Source organism: Mobula hypostoma, chromosome 4 (genome assembly GCF_963921235.1).
Source record: "Mobula hypostoma chromosome 4, sMobHyp1.1, whole genome shotgun sequence".
NCBI lineage: Eukaryota > Metazoa > Chordata > Chondrichthyes > Myliobatiformes > Myliobatidae > Mobula > Mobula hypostoma.
Window position 1 is genome coordinate 130,031,338 of NC_086100.1, and position 25,776 is coordinate 130,057,113.

General features: G+C 45.3%; 1 protein-coding gene across 1 annotated transcript in view; it reads left to right on the top strand.

The window, feature by feature from the left end:
• The window catches only part of adad1 (adenosine deaminase domain containing 1 (testis-specific)), a 72,645-nt gene that overhangs the window by 7,573 nt on the left and 39,296 nt on the right, over positions 1–25,776 (top strand). Inside the window, exons 2-5 of the mRNA XM_063046531.1 lie at positions 20–192; positions 10,253–10,441; positions 10,536–10,688; positions 13,749–13,820. Of these exons, the coding sequence (XP_062902601.1) occupies positions 21–192; positions 10,253–10,441; positions 10,536–10,688; positions 13,749–13,820 (586 nt within the window). The 5' untranslated portion in view covers position 20. The remainder of the gene's footprint in view (positions 1–19; positions 193–10,252; positions 10,442–10,535; positions 10,689–13,748; positions 13,821–25,776) is intronic.

Sequence of the window (25,776 nt, forward strand, 5' to 3'; positions counted from 1 at the left end):
TCCCTGTTTCATGTTTCAGGATGTCCACTGAAAGTCCCTGGCATAAGGGTTTAGGAGAACCTAGTTTTGCTCAGATTTTAAAGAAGAACATACCTCCTAAACCTGAACAAATGTTAAATGTAACATGCACACCGCAAGGTGAAGGTGCTGAAGATTTAGAGGCAGGTGTATCCAGAGTCATTCAAATTTCAGGTGTGATAGAATGATTTCTAATGTTGAAGTCATGAAAGATCTTTCAGACAGTTCTTTATACTTTAATGACAATTATTTATTGCATCTATTTGTTCTATCCATGTAATAATATCATTCTTGTATTAAGAAAAAGTTAAACTGTTTTCTTAGAAACTGAGGTGGATGGGCAATGCTCAAATGGAAGTCATACAGCATGGAAACCGGCCCTTTGGCCCAATTCATCCATGCCAACTGTGTTGGCTCACAAGCTGGTTTGTCTTTCAGGGCCAGAGAAGTTGATAGACATGGAATTAATAATTACAATTGTTAAAAGAGAATTGTATTCTGAATTGCTAGATCTAATTCTGTGGCACTTTCTGGGAATGATGTGCTAATGCAGAATGAGCAAGGTATAATTTGGATGAAACAAATTATGAGTTGTCATCATTAAGAGCATTCTGGAGGTTTTTTGCTATACCTTGTGTAGCTCTTAATCCATTAAATTTGTTTAGCAATTTGCAGGTTAATGAAGGTAAGTAAATTTATTTTTCCAACAAGAGGAGATTCTTAGAGGATTTACAAGTTTTTTTTTGGGAGAATGAGGGATAAAGCCAGCATGGCATTATGAAGGCAGGTCATACTTCATGATCCTGAAGATATGACAAAGCTCATGACAAAGGTAGAACAGTCAATGTGATGTTTATGGATTTTAGTAAGATGTTTGCTAAGGTTCCCTGTGGTAGGCTCATTCAGAAAGTCTGGAGGCATGGGATCCAGGGACACCTGGTTGTGAATTTACAGAGTTGCCTTGCCCATAGAAAGCAGAGTGTGTATGTAGATAGAGTGTATTCTGCCTGAAAGTTAGTGACCAGTGATGTTACCCAAGGCTCTGGGACTCCTGCTCTTTTCTATTTTTTAAAAAATAAATGACTTGGATGTGGAAGTGAGAGGGTGAGTTAGTAAATTTGCAAATGACATGAAGGTTAGGATTGGGGATAGTGTGAAGTGTTGTAGGTTGTAATGACACATTGGCAGGATGCAGAGCTGGGCTGAGAATTGACAGATGAAGTTCAGCCCAGAAAAGTGTGAACTGGTTGATTTTGGAAGGTTGATTTTTGAAGGCAGAATGCAAAGTCAATGGCAGGATCCTTGTCAGTGTGGCGGACCAGAGGTATCTTAGAGTCCATGTCCATAGATCTCTCGAAGTTGCCTTGCATGTTGATAGTGTTATAAGAAGGCATATTACATTGGCCATCATTAGTTGAGGGATTGAGATCAAGGACCGTGTAGGTAATCTTGCAGTGCCATAAAACTATGGGTAGATCACACTTGGAATATTGAATACAGTTCTGGTCACCTCTGTTAGGAAGAATGTGGAAGTTTTATAGAGGGTGCAGTAGAAATTAGCCAGGAGACTTCCTTGTCCAGTGGACATGTCTTGTGAGGATAGGTTGAGCAAGCTAGAGCTTTTCTCTTTGGAGTGAATGAGAATGAAAGGTGACTTGTTAGAGGTATACAAAATGATAAGTGGCTTAAATTGAATGGCTCTTTGCATCATCAATGAGGGCGGGAGAGGTTCCAGAGGATTGGAGGGTTGCGGATATTGTTCCCTTATTCAAGAAAGGGAGTAGAGATAGCCCAGGAAATTGTAGACCAATGAATTTTACTTCGGTGGTTGGTAAGCTGATGGAGAAGATCCTGAGAGGCAGGATTTATGAACATTTGGAGAGACATAATATGGTTAGGAATAGTCAGCATGGCTTTGTCAAAGGTAGGTTGTGTCTTATCAGCCTGATTGAGTTTTTTTGAGGATATGATTAAACACGTTGAAGGTCAAGCAGTAGATAGTGTATATGGATTTCAGCAAGACATTTGATAAGGTACCCCATGCAAGGCTTATTGAGAAAGTAAAGAGGCATGGGATCCAAGGGGACATAGGTTTGTGGATCCATAACTGGCTTGCCCACGGAAGGCAAAGACTGATTATAAATGGGTCATATTCTGCATGGAGGTTGATGACCTCAGGGATCTGTTCCGGGACCCCTACTTGTGATGATTTTTATAAATGACCTGCATGAGTAAGTGGAGGGATGAGTTAGTAGGTTTGATGACACAAAGATTGGAGGGCTGTCAGAGGTCACAGCAGGACATTGATAGGATTTAAAACTGGGCCGAGAAGTGGCAGATGGAGTTCAACCCAGGTAAGTGTGAGGTGGTTCATTTTGGTAGGTCAAATATGATGGCAGAATATAGTGTTAATGGTAAGACTCTTGGCAGTATGGAGGATCAGAGGGGATCTTGGGGTCTGAGTCCATAGGACACTCAAAGCTGCTATGCAGGTTGACTCTGTGGTTAAGAAGGCATACAGTGCATTGGCCTTCCTCAACTGTGGGATTGAGTTTAAGATCCAAGAGGTACTGTTGCAGCTATATAGGACCCTGGTTAGTCTCCACTTGGAGAATAGTGTTCAATTCTGGTTGCCTCACTACAGGAAGGACGTGGAAACCATAGAAAGGGTGCAGAGGAGATTTACAAGGATGTTGCCTGGATTGGGGAGCATAGGCCCAGTGTCATCTCATAAACTCAAGGGATTCTGCAGATGCTGGAAATCGAGCAATATATGCAAAATGCTGTATGAACTCAGGTCAAGTAGCATTATGGAAATGAATAAACAGTCGATGTTTTGGACTGAGACCTTTCTTCAGGACTGTCATCTCAGTTGGGTAGGCCCCATTGTTTCTGTGGCTAACACAAGACTCCAAAAAAAAAAAAAAAAAATACTTTTGCTCTATCATGGGAAGATATGATCAGGCAGATTTAGAAAAGATTAAAGAGTGCTCATTGTTAAATCATAACTCCTGGAAATCCATAGCCAATATGTGCTCAAAGAAGCATTCAGATGGCATTGAACATCTTGAGTTTTTGCATCAGGAACACCTAAGCCCAGAAGACTCGGATTTGATGTACGCTAACGTTAAGGATGCATACAGCTCCTCTCCCCTCCCCCCACTGGGAAGGTCAGATCAGAACCTGGTGCATCTAAAACCCTGCTACGTGCCTCTGGTGAAGAGTAAACCTGCAACCTCGAGGACAATGAGAAAATGGTCGGAGGAGGCTTATGAGGCGCTCCAGGGTTGATTTGAGGTGACAGACTGGCAGGCACTCTGTGAGCCACATGGAGAGGATATTGATGGGCTCACAGAGTGCATCACTGATTACATCAACTTCTGCGTGGACTGCAATGTTCCGACAAGAACTGTCCTTTGTTATTCAAATAACAAGCCATGGGTGACAAAGGACCTTAAGGACATCAAGGACATCCTGAACGCTAAAAAGAGGGCGTTTAGAGATGGAAATAGGGAGGAGCTGAGGGCAATACAGAGGGACCTGAGGGCCAGGATCAGGGAGGCTAAAGACAGGTACAGGAGGAAACTTGAGTGGAAACTGCAGCAGAACAACATGAGAGAGATCTGGAGGGGGATGAGGACCATCACTGGGTTGCAGCAAACTAGCAACAGAGGAGCTGAAGGCAGTGTGGACAGGGCCGAGGAACTTAACCTGTTATTTAACAGATTTGACATTGTGGCCCCTGCCCATCCCCCACATGAGCCATCTGTTGTTGGCCCCCAACCAAGACATATTCCACTCTCCCCTCCTACCTGCTTTGATTCGAAGAAGGAAGTCTGAGAGTCGGAGCATGAGTGCAGAGGAAGACATTTTTGAAATTTTCGTTTATTTTTCCTCCAACGGTGTTCAGAGAGGTGGGACTGCGCAGGCGTGTGACGTCGGGCAGTGCAGCGCAGCAGATTTAAAAGGAACAGAGCCTCATACAACGGGCAGCGTAGTTTGCGAGCGGCGGAGTGAGCCGGGAGCAGAGTGAAGACTTAAGGGCTTCGGCTCAACGGGCTTAGGCGGAAACGGGCGAGGCAAGGAAGGTTTGGTACTCATTTTCTGTTGTTATTTGAGGAGAGGGGCAGTATGAGTGTGAGGGCAGTTTGTTGTTCTCGGTGTCAGATGTGGGAGGCCCTGGAGTCTCCAAGCCTCCCGGACATCTACATCTGCGCCAAGTGCATCGAGATGCAGCTCCTAAGAGACCGCGTTACGGAACTGGAGCTGCAGCTCGATGACCTTCGTCTAGTCAGGGAGAGTGAGAAGTTGATAGAGAGGAGTTACAGGCAGGTGGTCACACCGGGGCCACGGGAGGCAGACAAGTGTGTCACGGTTAGGAGGGGGAAGGCAAAGAGTCAGGTAATAGATAGTACCCCGGTGGCTGTGCCCCTTAACAATAGGTACTCCTGTTTGAGTACTGTTGGGGGGGACAGCTTACCCAGGGGAAGCGACAGTGGCCGTGCCTCTGGCGCAGAGTCCAGCCCTGTAGCTCAGAAGGGTGGGGAAAGGAAGAGGAGGACAGTTGTGATAGGGGACTCGATAGTAAGGAGATCAGATAGGCGATTCTGTGGACGCAGTCCAGAGACCCGGATGGTAGTTTGCCTCCCTGGTGCCAGGGTCCAGGATATTTCTGATCGTGTTCAAGATATCCTGAAGTGGGAGGGTGAGGAGCCAGAGGTCGTGGTACATATAGGTACCAATGACATAGGTAGGAAAAGGGAAGAGGTCCTGAAAGGAGAATATAGGGAGCTAGGAAGCGAGTTGAGAAAAAGGACTGCAAAGGTAGTAATCTCGGGATTACTGCCTGTGCCACGCGACAGTGAGTGTAGGAATGCGATGAGGTGGAGGATAAATGCGTGGCGGAGGGATTGGAGCAGGAGGCAGGGATTCAAGTTTTTGGATGATTGGGACCTCTTTTGGCGCAGGCGTGACCTGTACAAGAAGGACGGGTTACACTTGAATCCTAGGGGGACCAATATCCTGGCAGGGAGATTAGCGAGGGCAACTGAGGTGACTTTAAACTAGAATGGTTGGGGGGTGGGAATCAAATTAAAGAGGCCAGGCGAGAGGAGGTTAGTTCGCAACAGGGGGATGGGAACCAGTGCAGAGAGACAGAGGGGTGTAAAGTGAGGGTAGAAGCAAAAAGTAGTAAGGAGAAAAGTAAAAGTGGCAGGCCGACAAATCCAGGGCAAGCATCAAAAAGGGCCACTTTTCAGCATAATTGTATAAGGGCTAAGAGAGTTGTAAAAGAGCACCTGAAGGCTTTGTGTGTCAATGCAAGGAGCATTCGTAACAAGGTGGATGAATTGAAAGTGCAGATTGTTATTAATGATTATGATATAGTTGGGATTATAGAGACATGGCTCCAGGGTGACCAAGGATGGGAGCTCAACGTTCAGGGATGTTCAATATTCAGGAGGGATAGACATGAAAGAAAAGGAGGTGGGGTGGCGTTGCTGGTTAAAGATGAGATCAACGCAATAGAAAGGAAGGACATTAGCCGGGAAGATGTGGAATCGATATGGGTAGAGCTGCGTAACACTAAGGGGCAGAAAACGCTGGTGGGAGTTGTGTACAGGCCACCTAACAGTAGTAGTGAAGTCGGAGATGGTATTAAACAGAAAATTAGAAATGTGTGCAATAAAGGAACAGCAGTTATAATGGGTGACTTCAATCTACATGTAGGTTGGGTGAACCAAATTGGTAAAGGTGCTGAAGAAGAGGATTTCTTGGAATGTATGCGGGATGGTTTTTTGAACCAACATGTCGAGGAACCAGGTGGAGAGCAGGCTATTCTAGACTGGGTTTTGAGCAATGAGGAAGGGTTAATTAGCAATCTTGTCGTGAGAGGCTCCTTGGATAAGAGTGACCATAATATGGTGGAATTCTTCATTAAGGTGGAGAGTGACATAGTTAATTCAGAAACAAAGGTTCTGAACTTAGAGGGGTAACTTTGAGGGTATGAGACATGAATTAGCTAAGATAGACTGGCAAATGATAAAGGATTGATGGTGGATATGTAATGGCAAGCATTTAAAGATTGCATGAATGAACTACAACAATTGTTCATCCCAGTTTGGCAAAAGAGTAAATCAAGGAAGGTAGTGCACCCGTGGCTGACTAGAGAAATTAGGGATAGTATCAATTCCAAAGGAGTAGCATACAAATTAACCAGAAGAAGTGGCTCACCTGAGGACTGGGAGAAATTCAGAGTTCAGCAGAGGAGGACAAAGGGCTTAATTAGGAAGGGGAAAAAAGATTGAGAGAAAACTGGCAGGGAACATAAAAACTGACTGTAAAAGCTTTTATAGATATGTAAAAAGGAAAAGACTGGTAAAGACAAATGTAGGTCCCTTACAGACAGAAACAGGTGAATTGATTATGGGGAGCAAGGACATGTCAGACCAATTGAATAATTACTTTGGTTCTGTCTTCACTAAGGAGGACATAAATAATCTTCCAGAAATAGGGGACAGGGGGTCCAGTGAGATGGAGGAACTGAGCGAAATACATGTTAGTAGGGAAGTGGTGTTAGGTAAATTGAAGGGATTAAAGGCAGATAAATCCCCAGGGCCAGATGGTCTGCATCCCAGAGTGCTTAAGGAAGTAGCCCAAGAAATAGTGGATGCATTAGTGATAATTTTTCAAAACTCGTTAGATTCTGGACTAGTTCCTGACGATTGGAAGGTGGCTAATGTAACCTCACTTTTTATAAAAGGAGGGAGAGAGAAACCGGGGAATTATAGACCGGTTAGCCTAACATCGGTGGTGAGGAAACTGCTGGAGTTAGTTATCAAAGTCAGCTCATTTGGAAAGCGGTGAAATCATCGGACAAAGTCAGCATGGATTTGTGAAAGGAAAATCATGTCTGACGAATTTCATAGAATTTTTTGAGGATGTGACTAGTAGAGTGGATAGGGGAGAACCAGTGAATGTGGTATATTTGGATTTTCAAAAGGCTTTTGACAAGGTCCCACACAGGAGATTAGTGTGCAAACGTAAAGAGCACAGTATTGGGGGTAAGGTATTGATGTGGGTAGAGAATTGGTTAGCAGACAGGAAGCAAAGAGTGGGAATAAACGGGACCTTTTCAGAATGGCAGGCGGTGACTAGTGGGGTACCGCAAGGCTCAGTGCTGGGACCCCAGTTGTTTACAATATATATTAATGACTTGGATGAGGGAATTAAATGCAGCATCTCCAAGTTTGTGGATGACAGGAAGCTGGGCGGCAGTGTTAGCTGTGAGGAGGATGCTGAGAGGATGCAGGGTGACTTGGATAGGTTGGGTGAGTGGGCAAATTCATGGCAGATGCAATTTAATGTGGATAACTGTGAAGTTATCCACTTTAGTGGCAAAAATAGGAAAACATTATTATCTGAATGGTGGCCGATTAGGAAAAGGGGAGGTGCAACGAGACCTGGGTGTCATTATACACCAGTCATTGAAAGTAGGCATGTAGGTACAGCAGGTGGTGAAAAAGGCGAATGGTATGCTGGCATTTATAGCGAGAGGATTCGAGTACAGGAGCAGGGAGGTACTATTGCAGTTGTACAAGGCCTTGGTGAGACCACACCTGGAGTATTGTGTGCAGTTTTGGTCCCCTAATCTGAGGAAAGACATCCTTGCCGTAGAGGGAGTACAAAGAAGGTTCACCAGATTGATTCCTGGGATGGCAGGACTTTCATATGAAGAAAGACTGGATGAACTAGGCTTGTACTCGTTGGAATTTAGAAGATTGAGGGGGGATCTGATTGAAAAGTATAAAATCCTAAAGGGATTGGACAGGCTAGATGCAGGAAGATTGTTCCCGATGTTGGGGAAGTCCAGAACGAGGAGTCACAGTTTGAGGATAAGGGGGAAGCCTTTTAGGACTGAGATTAGGCAAAACTTCTTCACACAGAGAGTGGTGAATCTGTGGAATTCTCTGCCACAGGAAACAGTTGAGGCCAGTTCATTGGCTATATTTAAGAGGGAGTTAGATATGGCCCTTGTGGCTACGGGGATCAGAGGGTATGGAGGGAAGGCTGGTGCAGGGTTCTGAGTTGGATGATCAGCCATGATCATAATAAATGGCAGTGCAGGCTCGAAGGGCCGAATGGCCTACCCCTGCACCTATTTTCTATGTTTCTACCCCTCCTCACAGTCCCCCACCCTGCTCTCATGACTATACCCCTTCCCCACGCGAAACCACCACGGTGGGCTTCACAGCTCTACAGGTGAGAAGACAGCTGAAACGTCTCAACCCAAGCAAGGCTGCAGGACTGGATGGTGTCAGTACCAGGGTGCTCAAAGCCTGTGCCCCTCAGCTATGTGGAGTACTTCGCCATGTATTCAACCTGAGCTTGAGGCTCCGGAGGGTTCCTGTACTGTGGATGACGTCCTGCCTCGTCCCTGTGCCGAAGGTGCTGTGCCCCAGCAGCCTCTATGACTACAGACCGGTGGCACTGACCTCCCACATCATGAAGACCCTGTAGAGACTTGTTCTGGAGCTGCTCCGGCCTATGGTCAGGCCACACAGATCCCCTCCAGTTCGCCTACCAGCCCCAACTAGGAGCTGAGGATGCCGTCGTCTACCTGCTGAACCATGTCTACGCCCACCTGGACAAGCCAGCGAGCACTGTGAGGGTTATGTTTTTTGACTTCTCCAGTGCATTCAACATCATCCGCCCTGCTCTGCTGGGGGAGAAGCTGACAGCGATGCAGGCGGATGCTTGCCTGGTATCATGGATTCTTGAATACCTGACTGGCAGACCACAGTATGTGTGCTTGCAAAACTGTGTGTCCAACAGAGTGATCAGCAGCACTGGGGCTCCACAGGGGACTGTCTTGTTTCCCTTTCTCTTCACCATTTACACCTCGGACTTCATCTACTGCACAGAGTCTTGATATCTTCAGAAGTTTTCGGATGACTCTGCCATAGTTGAATGCATCAGCAAGGGAGATGACGCTGAGTACAGGGCTGCGGTAGGAAACTTTGTCACATGGTGTGAGCAGTATTATCTGCAGCTTAATGTGAAAAAGGCTAAGGAGCTGGTGGTAGACGAGGAGAGCTAAGGTACCGGTGACTCCTGTTTCTATCCAGGGGGTCAGTGTGGACATGGTGGAGGATTACAAATACCTGGGGATACGAATTGACAATAAACTGGACTGGTCAAAGAACATTGAGGCTGTCTACAAGAAGGATCAGAGCCGTCTCTATTTCCTGAGGAGACTGAGGTCCTTTAACATCTGCCGGACGATGCTGAGGATGTTCTACGAGTCTGTGGTGGCCAGTGCTATCATGTTTGCTGCTGTGTGCTGGGGCAGCAGGCTGAGGGTAGCAGACACCAACAGAATCAACAAACTCATTCGTAAGGCCAGTGATGTTGTGGGGATGGAACTGGACTCTCTCACGGTGGTGTCTGTAAAGAGGATGCTGCCCAAGTTGCATGCCATCTTGGTCAATGTCTCCCATCCAGTACATAATGTACTGGGTGGCACAGGAGTACATTCGGCCAGAGACTCATTCCACCGAGATGCAGCACAGAGCGTCATAGGAGGTCATTCCTGCCTGTGGCCATCAAACTCTACAACTCCTTTCTTGGATGGTCAGACACCCTGAGACAATAGGCTGGTCCTGGACTTAATTTCATAATTTACTGGCATAATTTACATATTACTATTTAACTATTTATGGTTCCATTACTATTTATTATTTATGGTGCATTTGTAACGAAAACCAATTTTCCTCCGGGATCAATAAAGTATGACTGTGACTGGTGGAAGGAGCATATCATCTCACAAACTTGGTCGTTAGGTGCCTTTTCAGTCATGTCCTGTAAGAGTTCTCTCAGTAGCGTTATCAGTCACATCAGAGCTCACAGAACTGGAATGGGTGTACAATGCTGTGGAGGTTTCAAAGAAGAACAAATCTTGAATCAACACCAGTATATTATTTGCTCCTACATGCTCTTATTTACTAAATTCTTGTTTGGCACTTTCTTGAGGGCCTCAGGAAAACATAAATGCAGTAGGTTTTGTGGGGATTCAAAAAAAATCGATTAATCACATTCTTTAGGGCACCATGTGTAGTGTTGATATGAATGTAGGTAATTCTATTGTATCTGACTTTATGTCTAGTAATCTGTAAAATAATATTATGTTTTGATTACAAATAAATTCATTTTGCTTTTCACTTGTATGTTCTTACAGGTCAGTATCCAAAGTCACAATTTGCTGACTATCCTAAATCACTCCCAAACAGTGCATTGCCACCTAAGAAGGTTTCTAGGGAATTTATTGATAAATACAGACGTGGTGACATCAACCCAGTTTCAGCTTTACATCAATATGCACAGATGTTACGAGTACAACTAATTTTAAAAGAAACAGTAGCAGCAGGTAAATGTTATTTGAAGCAGATGTCTTGCTGCAAATTACTGTCATTTATTATAGTGATTTCCTTCAGCTAAAATGAATAAATTTAACTTTTCAGGCAACATATTTGGACAGTACTTTGCATTCTGTGCTGTGGTTGATGGTGTTGAATATAGAACTGGAATGGGCCAGAATAAGAAAGAAGCAAAAGCCAATGCTGCACAATTAGCTCTTGATGAACTTCTGGCCACAGAACTGAATAAAACTTCAAGTAAGTTTCCAGAACAGTCTCAAAATTACTCAGACTGATTGATTTAACCACTGTGGACATTTTGTTGGTTAATACGATAAATACTTAGTTTTTTTTTACATTGGTTATTAAAACACCTTATTGAGTTTTATAAATTGCACATTTGATTTCTGAATCTTCATATTTCTAATGCATCAATTTGTAACTTTGAATGGATACTCCTGAATTAAGAGCATTTGATTATATTCATTGAAAACGTGTAGGTTTGTATAGAAAAATAATAAATTACAAACCCACCACAAGAGTTTAAGATGGGGTATAGGATTGTGATTTATCATAAGCTTGTAAGGCTCACTGATAAATTGATTTAACATAGGTTAAATATGAAACTTGGAATTAATCTACTGAATTTGATCTTAATGGTCTTTCGTATATTGTGTTTAGCTTCACAACAGTTCATAGGAATTTGTGGGAATCAAATTAGGTTATATTCACTGGACTCAACTCTTCTTTGAAGATTTGTAATGTTGCTCCTGAATTCATGTTCACTCTCCCTCATAATAGTATATGTTTTCACTGAAACTAATGCTTTTAAATTCTTATGTTCACATTCATTCTATAATAAATCAATCGGGTTTGTCACTACCTTATATTACGTGGTATTTGTTGTCTCAGTAGTACAGTGCAAAGACATAATTATAAAATACAAAATAATTTAAAACAGAAGAACAATGATGCAATATTAATAGACCATTCAGATGAAGCTGTTCTTGAATCATTTGAGAGTGGATTTTTAGGCTCCTGTTACTCCTCCCTGATGGTAGTACTGAGAAGAAAGCACATCTTGGATGGTGCAGTTCTTGCATGATGGATGCCACCTTCTTGAAAATGCCCTCAATGGTGGGGAGGGTTGTGCCTGTGATGGTGCTGGCTGAGTTGACAAATGCTGCAGTCTTTTTCGTTCCTGTGCATTGGAGCCTTCATACCAGACTGAATACAGCTTGTCAGAACGCTCTCCACTGTACATCTATAGAAATTTGTAGAAGTTTCTATAGATACTAAATTTCCTCAAACACTTATCAAGTAGAGCTGCTGGTGTGCTGCCTTCATAATTTTATCACTGTTTGGGCCCAGGACATATCTTCCCAGGTGTCGACACCTAGGAACTTAAAGCTGTTAAGGCTTAAAGCCTTTTCACTGTTCCAATTGTTATCCAAATAAGTGTGCTGTATACAACCCTGAGATTTGTCTACCCACAGACAGCCATGAAGTAAAGAAAGAAAAACCATGGAACCCCTTCAAAGAAAAACATCAAACCCCCAATGTGCAAAAAGAACAAATCACACAAATGGTTAAAAACACAGAATATGAAACACCAAACTTCTAATCATTCAACCGGTCCAGGCATATTCAGTTCAATCTAGCTCTGTGTCATTCATTAAGTTCATACTGTTTAATCACCAACTCATCAAATCACTTCACTGTAGATGCAAGTGCTTCTGGGTGATGGTCATTGATACAGGTGACTGTGCTCTTGTGTACCAGTATAATTGAACCCCGCTTGAAGAAAGTGAATTCCACACACTGCCGAAGGGAGAGGTTAAAGATCTCAGTGAATACACCTGCCATTTGATCAGCACAGGTCTTTACTAGTTGTCCAGGTATCCTATCTGGGCCAGATGTTTTTATGGGTTCACCCTCCTGAAGGCTGCTTGCACCATTGGCTTCTGAGATTGAAGTCACCGTATCATCAGGGGATGTGGGAGTTCGTTATGGTTCCTCCCTGTTTTGACAGTTAAAGCAAGCATAGAAGGCATTGAGCACATCTGGAAGTGAAGCCATTCTGTCTCCTATGACACATTATTTAACTTTATAAGAGGCGAATAGTATTCAAACCTTGCCACAATTGTCAAGCATCCTTCATTGATTCAAGTTTGGTCTTGAATTTGCACTTCACCTGCGAGATGTCTTTCCAGAGATTGTAACTTCCTTCGTCGCCAGACTTAAATGTCAGTGATCTGGCTCTCAGCAGATTTCAGATCACATGGTTCATCCAGGGCTTCTGACTGGGGAAGACTGAATGATTTTTTTGGGGACACACTCAACTACAGTTATTTTAATAAAGTCAATTACAACCATAGTATATTCAGGCATATCCCCAGAAGAGTCCTTGAACATGGCTCAGTCCACTGACTTGAACCATCCTGTAGCTGTTCCTCTGCCTCCTGTGACCACCACCTTTGTCCTAATCTTTGGAGTTTTTCTCTTTAGCTTCTGCCTTAATGCAGATAGAAGGACAGCCAAGTGATCCAATTTACTGAAATATGGTCTAGGCAGTGGTCCAGTATGTTGGGACTTCTGGTGCTACAGGTTATATGCTGACGGTAATTGAACTGGTTTTTTTTCAAACAAACCTGGTTGAAGTCTTCGACTGATTTGAAATGCATTGGGATGGGTTGTTTCTTGTTTGGAGAGGGCATCATGCAGTACTGCAAGCACTTTATTATAGTTTGCCTCTGGTGGTATGTAAACTGCAGTTAGGATCACAGATGAGAATCCCTAGGTAAATAGAATGGACGGCATTTGACAGGTGTTCCAGGTTGGGAGAACACGAATGGAACAAAACCACCACATCGGAGCACCACCGAGAATTTATCATGAGGTGCACACTTCCTCCTTTTGCCTTTTGTGCATCAGCAATTTGGTCCATTTAGTAAATTGAGAAGTCTTCAGGTCTGATCTCTGTATCTGGTGTGTCCAGAGAAAGCAGAGTCTCTGTCAGACATACAATACCACAGGGTCTCATTTCTCTCTCAATACAGCAAATCTTCCCCTCAGATCCTCAGTTTTGTTCTCCAACGACTGCACATTTGTCAGTAAGATGCTGTGTGGAGGAGGCCTCATCCCTCTGTGTTTTCAGCCTGGTTTGTAGTCCTGCCTCATTTTCAGCCATGACAATCAACCTTTGTCATCTTAGAGGTGATAAGATGTTAAGAACAGTAACTGAAAGATGAGGAAATGTTGCTGATTTTAAGGATAAACAAAATTATTTAGAGCAATATTTTCAATGTTTATTTTCAGCTTCGAATTCTGCTGCAGTACCTGGTGAACGAAGTCTGTCTTCAAGAAATCGCCTATCAAAGCTGGATTATGGTGAGAATATAGTAACTTCCCATATTTCAACATGAATATAATTTGAGCAGAATGGCTGATGCTTCCATATTAGATTGACATCTAGATATGAAATAGATCCATTCAAAAGCAGTGTAATTTGAAAACGCAGACACAAGGATGCTGGAAATTCGAGCAACACACACAAAAAATGCTGGTGAATGCAGCAGGCCAGGCAGCATCTATAGGAAGAGGTACAGGCGACGTTTCGAGCCGGGACCCTTAGTCAGGACTAATTGAAAGGAGCGATAGTAAGAGATTTGAAAGTGGGAGGGGGCGGGGGAGATACGAAATGATAGAAGACAGGAGGGGAGGGGGGAGAAGGGAAAGGACCATGGGATGGGAAGCCTAGGGGGAGAGAGAGAGAAGGGGTTCGCGTCCCATGATCCTTTCCCTTCTCCAGCTCTTAGATTTACCCCTCCCTTCCTGTCTTCTCCTATCATTTCGGGTCTCCCCCTCCCACTTTCAAATCTCTTACTATCTCTTCTTTCAGTTAGTCCTGACGAAGGGTCCCAGTCGGAAATGTCAACTGTACCTCTTCCTATAGATGCTGCCTGGCCTGCTGGGTTCACCAGCATTTTTTGTGTGTGTTGCAAAAGCAGTGTAAATTCTGTTTTCTAGAAATCTGTTTGCTCATAAATAGAATCCTGGGCAGAATTTTTAATCTAAGGAGGTTTCTACCCTCCCTCCCTCCCCCCAAGAAAAGGTGTACACTACAGCATATCATTGTATGTCACCCCATGTCACTGCATCAAAATGTCTTGCTGTGTTCCTTTTACCATGAAAATAGTCTGAGTTTCTAAATTTGAAAGTGTCAGAAGAATTGCCAAACTATAAGCAGGTTTTTCTTTTGCCAGTGTACGTTGGGACAGAACAATGAATAGTATTATTGATCAGTAAAACTATAAAGATGTTGGCTATTATAAAAGTCTAAGTTGATTTTGCATTTACAGATAAGTTGCTCATTGTTCTCCTATGCTTTTGTTGGAAGCTAGTTCGGAATAGTTCTGGTGGAAATTTGGCTCCAGATTGCTCGTTTTAGAGATTGGTCTGCTACTGTCTCCACTCAGCAGAAGCTAGCCTATCAAGTAGCTATGGCTAAGTTAGGGCAATGTTCAGTGCAATCAAATATTTTGTGCAATATGGTGACCCGTTCTGAATGTGGCACTCAAGCTGTAGACTAACGGGGTATTCGGTTTAGGCATCACCTCCCTGCTGTTAGTTTCTATTCCTCAACCGGTAAGGTATAACATTCCCTTGCCTTTTTGCACTATTCTAAATTCAAATGACCTGAGCAATGATGTTTTTCTGAAGTCCTCATTGGTAGACAGTTTTTGAATTATTTGCAAACTATTATGTTCACAATAATTGGGTCTAAATAATATGTACTTGGAACACTGCCAATACAACTACATTATAAAACTCTTAGTTCTTAATAGTTATTGACGGAAGAATTAAACTCTACCCTGTTCTTTTGATTGACTGAACACAATTAGCACAGACACCTAATGTAAATAATTGACTGCTTTCCTACATAAAGTCAAAATAAAGAAAATTATTAAAAATTACTACTTTTTGAATTGGCATCCTTTGGTCCAAATGGATAACATAAGGCAAGCATGCACAACTGAATCTATTTTTAAAAAAACATTTGCTTCCTAGTGTCCAACATCCGCACAAGCATGCAACTGATGTTAGTTGGAAACTGTTCAGCAACAGTTCTTTGACCCACTTAAGTAAATAAAGGGAATTCCAGCTATTTCCTGGAATAGTTTTTGTTCTCTAAGAGTTGTCCCAAATAACTGATTAATCAATGGCCCAATTAACTAGAATCCACTGCATTAGAAAAAGCAATATGTTTTAGAGATCCGAATTCCAGACCATCTTAGTGGTGCAATTTGTTCATTATTCCCCTCCTTCATAGAGCTAGATGTTAATTATCCATTATATAGTTGTAATGCCTCATGTTAATGTGTTATCAATCAATTTAGAATAATGGCAGGTACACTTTTGACAGAAACAAGTACTCCAGTCTGCTTGGACAAACTTGGGATTGTTTTCTTTGGAGCATCAAGGCCAAGAGGAAACCTGATTAATACTTACAAATTATTGAAACGTAGGTAGTGTAGACACCCAGAAACTTTGTCAGCTCATGATATTGTTCCGAGCAAATAAAGCTAGCAATTAAAAGCCTACTAATCTAGTCTCTTCTCCCTTCATACGTGCATATTCATGTACCTGTTGAAGAACTTTTAAAATGCCTCTATTGTATTTCCCTCCTCTATCATCCTTAACACTGCATTCCAGACACCAACCATAGATTCATTTTAATTATTTTATTGTTTGTATATGAATCACTCTGGTTCTGTCAGCTGCGTAAGTCCAGGGAAGCCAATTTCCGGCCTCACCAAACGTGTGAGATTGAGGTGTAAGCCCACCCCAAAACCCCCTTTTTGTGTGGATGCTGCGTGATTCGTTACCCTGTTACAAATAAGTACAATAAAATAACAGACAGTACACCACATACAATTAAACAATTTAGCTTTATAACTAATTTGACTGAAGGGTTAATAAACAAAAGGCAAAAAAATGGGGCCCGTTTTAATGAAACAGTCTAATGTGCCCAAGTTGGAGCTCGTGGTTTCCCCTTCACCGAGCTTCCTTTGAGCTCCCCGAGCTTTGTCGAATCATGGCCCTGCTACGGGTCGAGTCCTACGATCCCTTCTCTCCGGAGTCTTCTCCCTTCATCTCTTGCCGAACAAAGGATCCAGCTCTCACCAGTGTCAGGCACACAACACGAAAAACATACTCCCTTCATTGGGCGGCACCTGTTATGTCTAACCATAACCTAAACACTGCTTCTGCAGAAAGACCACTACATTAGCAGTGAAACCTTTCCCAGGCTGTTGCATGTATTTATTACGCATGCATCAAACATACAGTGAAATGTGTCATTTGCATTAACCAACACAACCTCACAATTTGCTGAGGGCAGTCCACAAGTATTGCCACACATTCTAACACCAACATAGTGTAACCACAATATTCATCAGAACAGCACAACCGTCAACAAAACAAGCCCTTTCCTGCTTCCCATCCACCTACTCAAACACACAGACAAACCTCCAACACCAAGTCAGGCTTCCTCCAGTCTTACAACTTCCAGTCGCTGGTTATGAGCTCACAGACATCAGGAGTTCAACTTCTGGATACATCATTTGGCATCCAACTCGTGGAGTCAATCTCAACTTCTGGACTTGTCAAATTTAGCCTTTGACCTTCCCATCTTTGATATCGACCCCAGGTCTTGCTGAATTTGAGGGTGACTAGCCCTTGTGCATCCTTCACACACAGATCTCTAATCCTGGGACTTGCTGGCCTGGAGGGTCACCAGCCCGTGTTCGTGGAGCAAGTCAACTTCAGCCATTGACCATGTGTATCACTGGTCTTCAACATCCATTTGTAAGACATAAGACTACGGAGCAGAATTAGGCCATTTGGCCCATTGAATTTTCTCTGCCATTCCATAATGGCTGATTTTGTTATCCCTCCCAATCCCATTCTCCTGCCTTCTCCTCCTAAACCCTTGACACCCTAATTCATCAAGAAGCTGTCAATATCCACCTTAAATGTACTCAACGAACTGGCCTGCAGAGGTGTCTGTGGCAATGAATTCCACAGATTTGACACTCTCTGGCTAAAGTCACACTGGGGCTCAGGAAACAGATGATAAGTTGGGTGATAGTCAGGAGAGGGAAGGACAGGAGTCAGTTGCTAGAGAGCATCCCTGTGGCTATACTCCTTGGCAATAAGTACTCCTACTTGAGTACTGTTGGGGGGATGGCCTACCTGGGGGAAACAACAGTGGCCGTGCCTCTGGCACAGAGTCTGTCCCTGTGGCTTAGAAGGGTAGGGAAAGGAAGAGGAAGGAAGCAGTGATAGGGGACTTTAGAGTTAGGGGGTCAGACAGGTGATTCTCTGGATGCAGAAAAGAAGCACGGATGGTAGTCCACCCAGGTGCCAGGGCCGGGGATGTTTCTGATCGCATCCATGATATCCTGAAGTGGGAAGGAGAACAGCCAGAGGTCGTGGTACATATTGGTACCAATGACATAGGCAGGAAAAGGGAGGAGGTCCTGAAAGCAGACTGTAGGGAGTTAGGAAGGAAGTTGAGAAGCAGGACTACAAAGGTAGTAATCTTGGGATTACTGCTTGTGCCACATGGCAGTGAATATAGGAATAGAGTGAGGTGGAGGATAAATGCGCGGCTGAGGGATTGGTGCAGAGGGCAGGGATTCAGATTTCTGGATCATTGGGATCTCTTTTGGGGCAAGAGTGACCTGTACAAAAAGCATGGGTTGCACTTGAATCCCAGGGGGACCAGTATCCTGGCGAGGAGATTTGCTAAGGCTATTGAGAGAGTTTAAACTAGCATTGCTGGGGGGTGGAAACCAAATTGAAGAGACAGAGGAAGAGATGATTGGCTCACAAATAGAGAAAGCTTGGAGACAGTGCAAGAGGGAGAATAGGCAGGTGATAGAGAAGGGACACACTCGGACCAGTGGTTTGAGATGTGTATTTTAATGCAAGGAGTATTATGAATAAAGCAGATGAGCTTAGAGCGTGGATCAGTACTTGGAGCTATGATGTGACCATTATAGAGATTTGGATGGCTCGGGCAAGAATGGCTACTTCAAGTGCCAGGCGTTAGATGTTTCAGAAAGGACAGGGAGGGAGGCAAAAGAGGTGATCAGAGATAGTGTCACGGCTGCAGAAAACAAGGAAGACATGGAGGGATTGTCTATGGAGTCTCTGTGGGTGGAAGTTAGGAACAGGAAGGGGTCCGTAACTCTACTGGGTGTTTTTTATAGACCACCCAATAGTAACAGGGACATCAGAGCAGATAAGAAGACAGATTCTGGAAAGATGTAATAATAACAGCATTGTCGTGGTGGGAGATTTTAATTTCCCAAATATCGATTGGCATGTCCCTGGAGCGAGGGGTTTAGATGGGGTGGAGTTTGTTAGGTGTGTTCAGGAAAGTTTCTTGACACAATATGTAGATAAGCCTACAATAGGAGAAGCTGTACTCGATCTGGTATTGGGAAATGAACCTGGTCAAGTGTCTAAGATCTCTCAGTAGAAGAGCGTTTTGGAGATGGTGATCACAATTCTATCTCCTTTACCATAGCGAGAGGGATAGGAACAGACAAGTTAGGAGAGCTTTTAATTGCAGTCAGGGGGAATATGAGGCTATCAGGCAGGAACTTGGAAGCATAAATTGGGAACAGATGTTCTCAGGGAAATGTACGGGAGAAATATGGCAAATGTTCAGGGGATATTTGCAAGGAGTTCTGCATAGGTACGTTCCAATGAGACAGGGAAGAGGGTGATAGGGTACAGGAACCGTGGCATACAAAGGCTGTTGTAAATCTAGTCAAGAAGAAAAGCAGAGCGTATGGGAGGTTCAAAAAACTAGGTAATGTTAGAGATGTAGAAGATTATAAGGCTAGCAGGAAGGAGCTTAAAAAAGAAATTAGGAGAGCCAGAAGGGCCATGAGAATGCCTTGGCGGACAGGATTAAGGAAAATCCCAAGGCATTCTACAAGTATGTCAAGAGCAAGAGGATAAGATATGAGAGAATAGGACCAATCAAGTGTGACAGTGGAAAAGTGTGTATGGAACTGGATGAGATGGCAGAGGTACTTAATGAGTAATTGGCTTCACTGTTCACCACGGAAAAAGATCTCGGTGATTGTAGGGATGACTTACAGCGGACTGACCACAGCTTGAACATGTAGATATTAAGGAAGAGGATATGCTGGAGCTTTTGGAAAGCATCAAGTTGGATAAGTCACCGGGACTGGACGAGATATACCCCAGGCTACTGTGGGAGGTGAGGGAGGAGATTGTTGAACCTCTGGCGATGATATTTGCATCATTAATGGGGATAGGAGAGGTTCTGGAAGATTGGAGGGTTGTGGATGTTGTTCCATTATTCAAGAAAGGGAATAGAAATAGCCCAGGAAATTATAGACCAGTGAGTCTTCCTTCAGTAGTTGGTAAGTTGATGGAGAAGATCCTGAGAGGCAGGATTTATGAATATTTGGAGAGGCATAATATGATTGGGAATAGTCAGCATGGCTTTGTCAAAGGCCGGTTGTGCCTTATGAGCCATAGAACATTACAGCACAGAAATAGGCCTTTTGGCCCTTCTTGGCTGTACCGAACCATTTTTCTTTCTAGTCCCACTGACCTGCACCTGGACCATATCCTTCCATACACCTCTCAATTTTTTCTTAAAAGTGAGCCGGCATTTACCACTTCATCTGGCAGCTCATTCCACACTCCCACCACTCTCTGTGTGAAGAAGCCCCACCTAATGTTCCCTTTAAACTTCTTCCCCCTTCACCCTTGTGGTAAACCATGTATATAGGTTGTAACTGGGTTACCTGTCTGGACATGCCTGGACACGCCCCTCTGCTGACTGCTCCTGTGGCTCCTCCCACAGACCCCTGAATAGAGGTGATTGTGTTACTGCTGCTCCCACAGTCCAGGACAGACATACAGCATGGACATGGATCCATTTTGCTATTAATAAAAACCTTTCAGTATTTACTCTACTTCCAGTCTTTTGGAGTAATTGATAGTGCACCAATTTTATTAACAGTAATTTTAAAGCATGGAACACGTCCCGAGACCCGACAAGTTAGACCTTGACCCGCAAACACCTGAAGCCGGAAATGCTTTCGAACTCTGGCTAGCCTGCTTTGAATCATATCTGGAGGAAATTGAAGTGACCGAGTCCGCCGCGAAGCGCAGAGTTCTTCTCTCCAGGGTCAGTCCATGGGTCTACTTGATGATTAGAGACCAGCGATGAGCGCCCTCAGAAGACAATACCTGCAGCCGATAAACACTGTCTATGCGCGACATCGCTTAGCGATGCGGCAGCAGCGACCCGGAGAGTAGAGTGCTGAGTTCGTCCTGGCCCTACAGACACTCGTGCAGGCCTGTGATTGCCGGGGGCTGACGGCCGAACATCACGTGGAGCTCCTAGTAAGAGATGCCTTGGTCACGGGGACCAAGTCAGTGTATGTGCGCCAGTGGCTGCTGGAACATGTCATTCTTGCCTTGCGTTCGGCAGTTGAGCTGGCCGACACGCTGGAGGCCGCTCTGCACAACTCTGACGCTGTCCAGGCACGCGATCTCCCGACGACCTCGTGGATGCCGCAGACCCCGCAACCTGCTGGCGAATCGACCACGGATGCTGCCAGTCGCAAGTTCGCGAAGCACTACTTCTGCGGACTTGAGAAGCACTCCCGGAAACGCTGCCCGGCCCGAGAAGCTACCTGCTCCAGCTGCGGAAAGAAGGGCCACTTTGCCAAGGCCTGTAAGTCCAAACCGCGAGCAGGATCGAGCAGCGCTGCGTGCGAGGCATGGGTGTCGCCATCTTAGCCGTCGCCACCATGTGCGAGATGTGGGGGTGGCCATCTTGGTCAGTGCCACCTCGCACCACCTACGACCCACAGGTGCTCACCAGGCACCCCACCATGCCGGACCAAGACACCGACTCAATTCTGGCATCAGTGACCCTTGACCAAAGTGCTTCCCACCAGCTTGCAAGGCCAATGATGGACATCCTGGTGGAGGGGCGCAGGACAAGCTGCCTGTTTGACACGGGCAGCACGGAGAGTTTTATCCACCCGGACACGGAGCAGCGTTGCGGGCTCGCGACACAGCCGGTAAGCCAGAGGGTCGCCATGGCTTCTGGGTCGCATATAACAGACATCCGGTGGGGGGGGGGGGGTTAGTGTAGTGACGCTAGTGGTGCAGGGCGCAGAATATCAAGACTTCACATTACTGGTCATGCCTCAACTGTGTGCCCCTGTGCTATTGGGGCTTGACTTCCAGAGCCACCTGAAAAGCGTGACAATGGAGTATGACGGGCCCCTCCCACCAATCACTGTTGGAAATCCTCAGTTTTGTAGGAATATGTCACACACCCCGCTACTGACCACCCACACACACCAATCTGCACATCCCACCCAACACTATGCCAACAGCTGCACTACGGACACCACTTGCCGCCTCTCCACCCTCAAGATTCCTCCCCCACTGCTGTTCGCTAACCTGACCCCTGACTGTAAACCTGTGGCAACTAAAAGCAGGAGGTATAGCGCGGGGGACAGAGCCTTCATTAAGTTGGAGGTGCAGCAGCTGCTTAGGGAAGGGATCATTGAGGCAAGCACAAGTCCTTGGAGGGCCCAGGTGGTCGTTGTTCGGAACGGGGAGAAGAATAGGATGGTCGTGGACTATAGCCAGACCATCAATAAGTTCATGCAGCTCGACGCCTACCCTCTACCCCGCATCGCGGATATGGTCAATCAGATAGGACAGTACAAGATGTACTCGACCATAGACCTAAAATCCGCTTACCATCAGCTCCCCATCCGCCGGGAGGACCGCCCTTACACTGCCTTTGAGGCGGACGGCAGGCTTTATCACTTCCTGCTCGTCCCCTTCGGCGTCACGAATGGTGTATCTGTCTTCCAAAGAGAAATGGACCGGATGGTGGACCAGTGCCAACTGAAGGCTATGTTCCCATATCTGGATAACATCACCATCTGCGGTCACGACTGGCAAGATCACAACAACCTCCGAAAATTTCTCCAAGTGGCCAAAGCTTTCAGTCTCACCTATAACAAGGACGAGTGTGTGTTCAGAACCACCTGACTTGCTATCCTTGGGTGTGTCGTGGAGAACAGAGTCATTGGCCCTGACCCCGACCATATGCAGCCCCTGTTGGAACTCCCTCTTCCCAAAACCCTCAGAGCTCTCAAAAGGTGCTTGGGCTTCTTTTCATATTACGCCCAATGGGTCCCTAACTATGCAGACAAGGCCCGCCCCCTGGTCAAGTCCACCACATTTCCCCTCTCAACCGAGGCCCGCGCAGCCTTCAGCTGCATTAAAGGGGACATTGCCAAAGCAGCAATGCATGTGTTGGACGAGGCCATTCCCTTCCAAGTAGAGAGTGACGCCTCCGACTTTGACCTGGCTGCTACCCTCAACCAGGTGGGAAGACCGGTGGTGTTCTTCTCTCGTACCCTTCAAGGCCCTGAAATTTGGCACTCCGCGGTGGAGAAAGAGGCCCAGGCCATAGTGGAAGCTATTAGCCACTGGAGGCACTATCTCGCTGGCAAAAAGCTTACCCTGCTGATTGACCAGCGCTCAGTCGCATTCCTGTTTAGCAACCAACAGTGGGGCAAAATCAAAAATGATAAAATTCTGAGGTGGAGAATAGAACTCTCCACCTACAACTATGACATCATGTACAGGCCTGGGAAGCTCAATAGGGATGCCCTATCCTGGAGAACGTGCGCCAGCGCGCATATGGACCGGCTATATGCCCTACATGCAGATCTTTGCCACCCGGGGGTCACCCAGCTTTTCCACTTCGTGAAAGCCCGGAACCTCCCTTACTCCCTTGAGAAGATCAGGACGATGACCAGGGACTGCCAAGTCTGCGCAGAGTGCAAACCGCACTTCTACCGACCCGAAAAGCCACAACTAATCAAGACCACCTGCCCCTTTGAGCGACTGAGTGTCGACCTTAAGGGCCCCCTTCCCTCCACCGACTGCAATATGTACTTCCTTAACATAATTGACGAGTACTCGTGGTTCTCCTTCGCCATCCCATGCCCCGATACCACTACCACGTCAGTCATAAAAGCCCTGCGCAAGCTCTTCACTCTGTTCGGATACCCATGCTATATCCACAGTGACAGAGGGTCCTTGTTTATGAGTGACGAGCTGTGCCAATACCTGCTGGCTAGGAGTATTGCAACTAGTAGGACCACGAACTATAATCCCCAGGGGAATGGACAGGTGGAGAAGGAGAATGACACGGTGTGGAAGGCCACACTCTTAGCCCTCAGGTCAAAGGGACTGCCGGTCTCCTGCTGGCAGGAGGTCCTTCCCGAGGCACTCCGCTCCCTGTTACGCACGTCCACCAATGCCACCCCTCATGAGCGGCTCTTTTCATTTCCCAGGAAATCAACCACCAGGACCACCCGACCAACTTGGCTGACGTCCCTGGGGCCAATGCTGCTCCAGAAACATGCGAGGAGCAATAAATACTCCCTGATGGTCGAGAGGGTTCACTTACTTCATGCGAACCCCCTGTATGCCTACGTGGTTTTATCTGATGGGCGGGAGGACACGGTTTCCATCTGTGGCCTGGCACCCGCAGGAGCACCAGGCCCCTACCCTGAACACTCCATGGTGACTATTAACCCCGTACTCACTGATATATAAACCCTAAAGACACCGCACACTCCAAGCCCTACACAGACACCACACGACACTCCCATATCAGGCGCGATGCACACGAACGAGGAATTACCACCGCCTAATGTGCTGGCACCTCAAGTCAGGCCAGAGCCAGCACAACCACCGTCGCCGGTGCAATCACCACCGGTGCTACGTAGATCACAGCGACGGACTCGACCTCCTGATAGACTTGACCTGTAAATACACTTGTTTTTAAATATTGTCAGTCACTTCACCCTGTGGGACTTTTTTTAAAAAGGAGGGATGAATGTGGTAAACCATGTATATATGTTGTAACTGGGTTACCTGTCTGGACACGCCCCTCTGCTGACTGCTCCACTGGCTCCTCCCACAGACCTCTGAATAAAGGCGATTGTATTACTGCTCCTCCCACAGTCCAGGACAGACATACAGCATGGATGTGGATCCATTTTACTGTTAATAAGAGCCTTTCAGTATTTACTCTACTTCCAGTCTTTTGGAGTAATTGATAGTGCATCAACCCTTAACCCATGTCCTCTGGTTTTTTTCCCTCCCCTAGCCTCAGTGGAAAAGGCCTGCTTGCATTCACTGTATCTATACCCATCATAATTTTATATACCTCTATCAAATCTCCCCTCATTCTTTTATGCTCCAGGGAATAAAGTCCTAACCTATTCAACCTTTCTCTGTAACTCAGTTTCTCAAGTCCTGGCAACATCCTTGTAAACCTTCTTTGCACTCTTTCAAGCCTATTAATATCCTTCCTGTAGTTTGGTGACCAAAACTGCACACAATACTCCAAATTCGGCCTCACCAATGCCTTATACAACCTCACCATAACGTTCCAACTCTTATACTCTACTTTGATTTATAAAGGCCAATGTACCAAAAGCTCTCTTTACGACCCTGTCTACTTGTGATGCCACTTTTAGGGAATTTTGTATCTGTATTCTCAGATCCCTCTGTTCTACTGCACTCCTCAGTGCCTTACCATTAATCCTGTATGTTCTACCTTGGTTTGTCCTTCCAACGTGCAATACCTCACACTTATCTGTATTAAACTCAATCTGCCATTTTTCAGCCCATCTTCCCAGCTAGTCCAAATCCCTCTGCAAGCTTTGAAAACTTTCCTCACTGTCCACTACACCTCTAATCTTTGTATCATCAGCAAATTTGCTGATCCAATTTACCACATTATCATCCAGATCATTGATATAGATGACAAATAACAATGGACCCAGCACTGATCCCTGTGGCACACCACTAGTGACAGGCCTCCACTCAGAGAAGCAAGCCTCCACTACCACTCTCTGGCTTCTTCCATTGAGCCAATGTCTAATCCAATTTACTATCTATCTGTGTGTGTGTGTTTTATATATATTTAGCGACTGAATCTTCCTAACTAACCTCCCATGTGGGACCTTGTCAAAGGCCTTACTGAAGTCCATGTAGACAACATTCACTGCTTTCCCTTCATCCACTTTCCTGGTAACCTCTTTGGAAAAACTGTAATAGATTGGTTAAACATGACCTACCATGCACAAAGCCATTTTGATTCTCCCTAAAGTCCCTGTCTATCCAAATACTTGTAGATCCTATCTCTCAGTACTGCATCCAATAATTTACC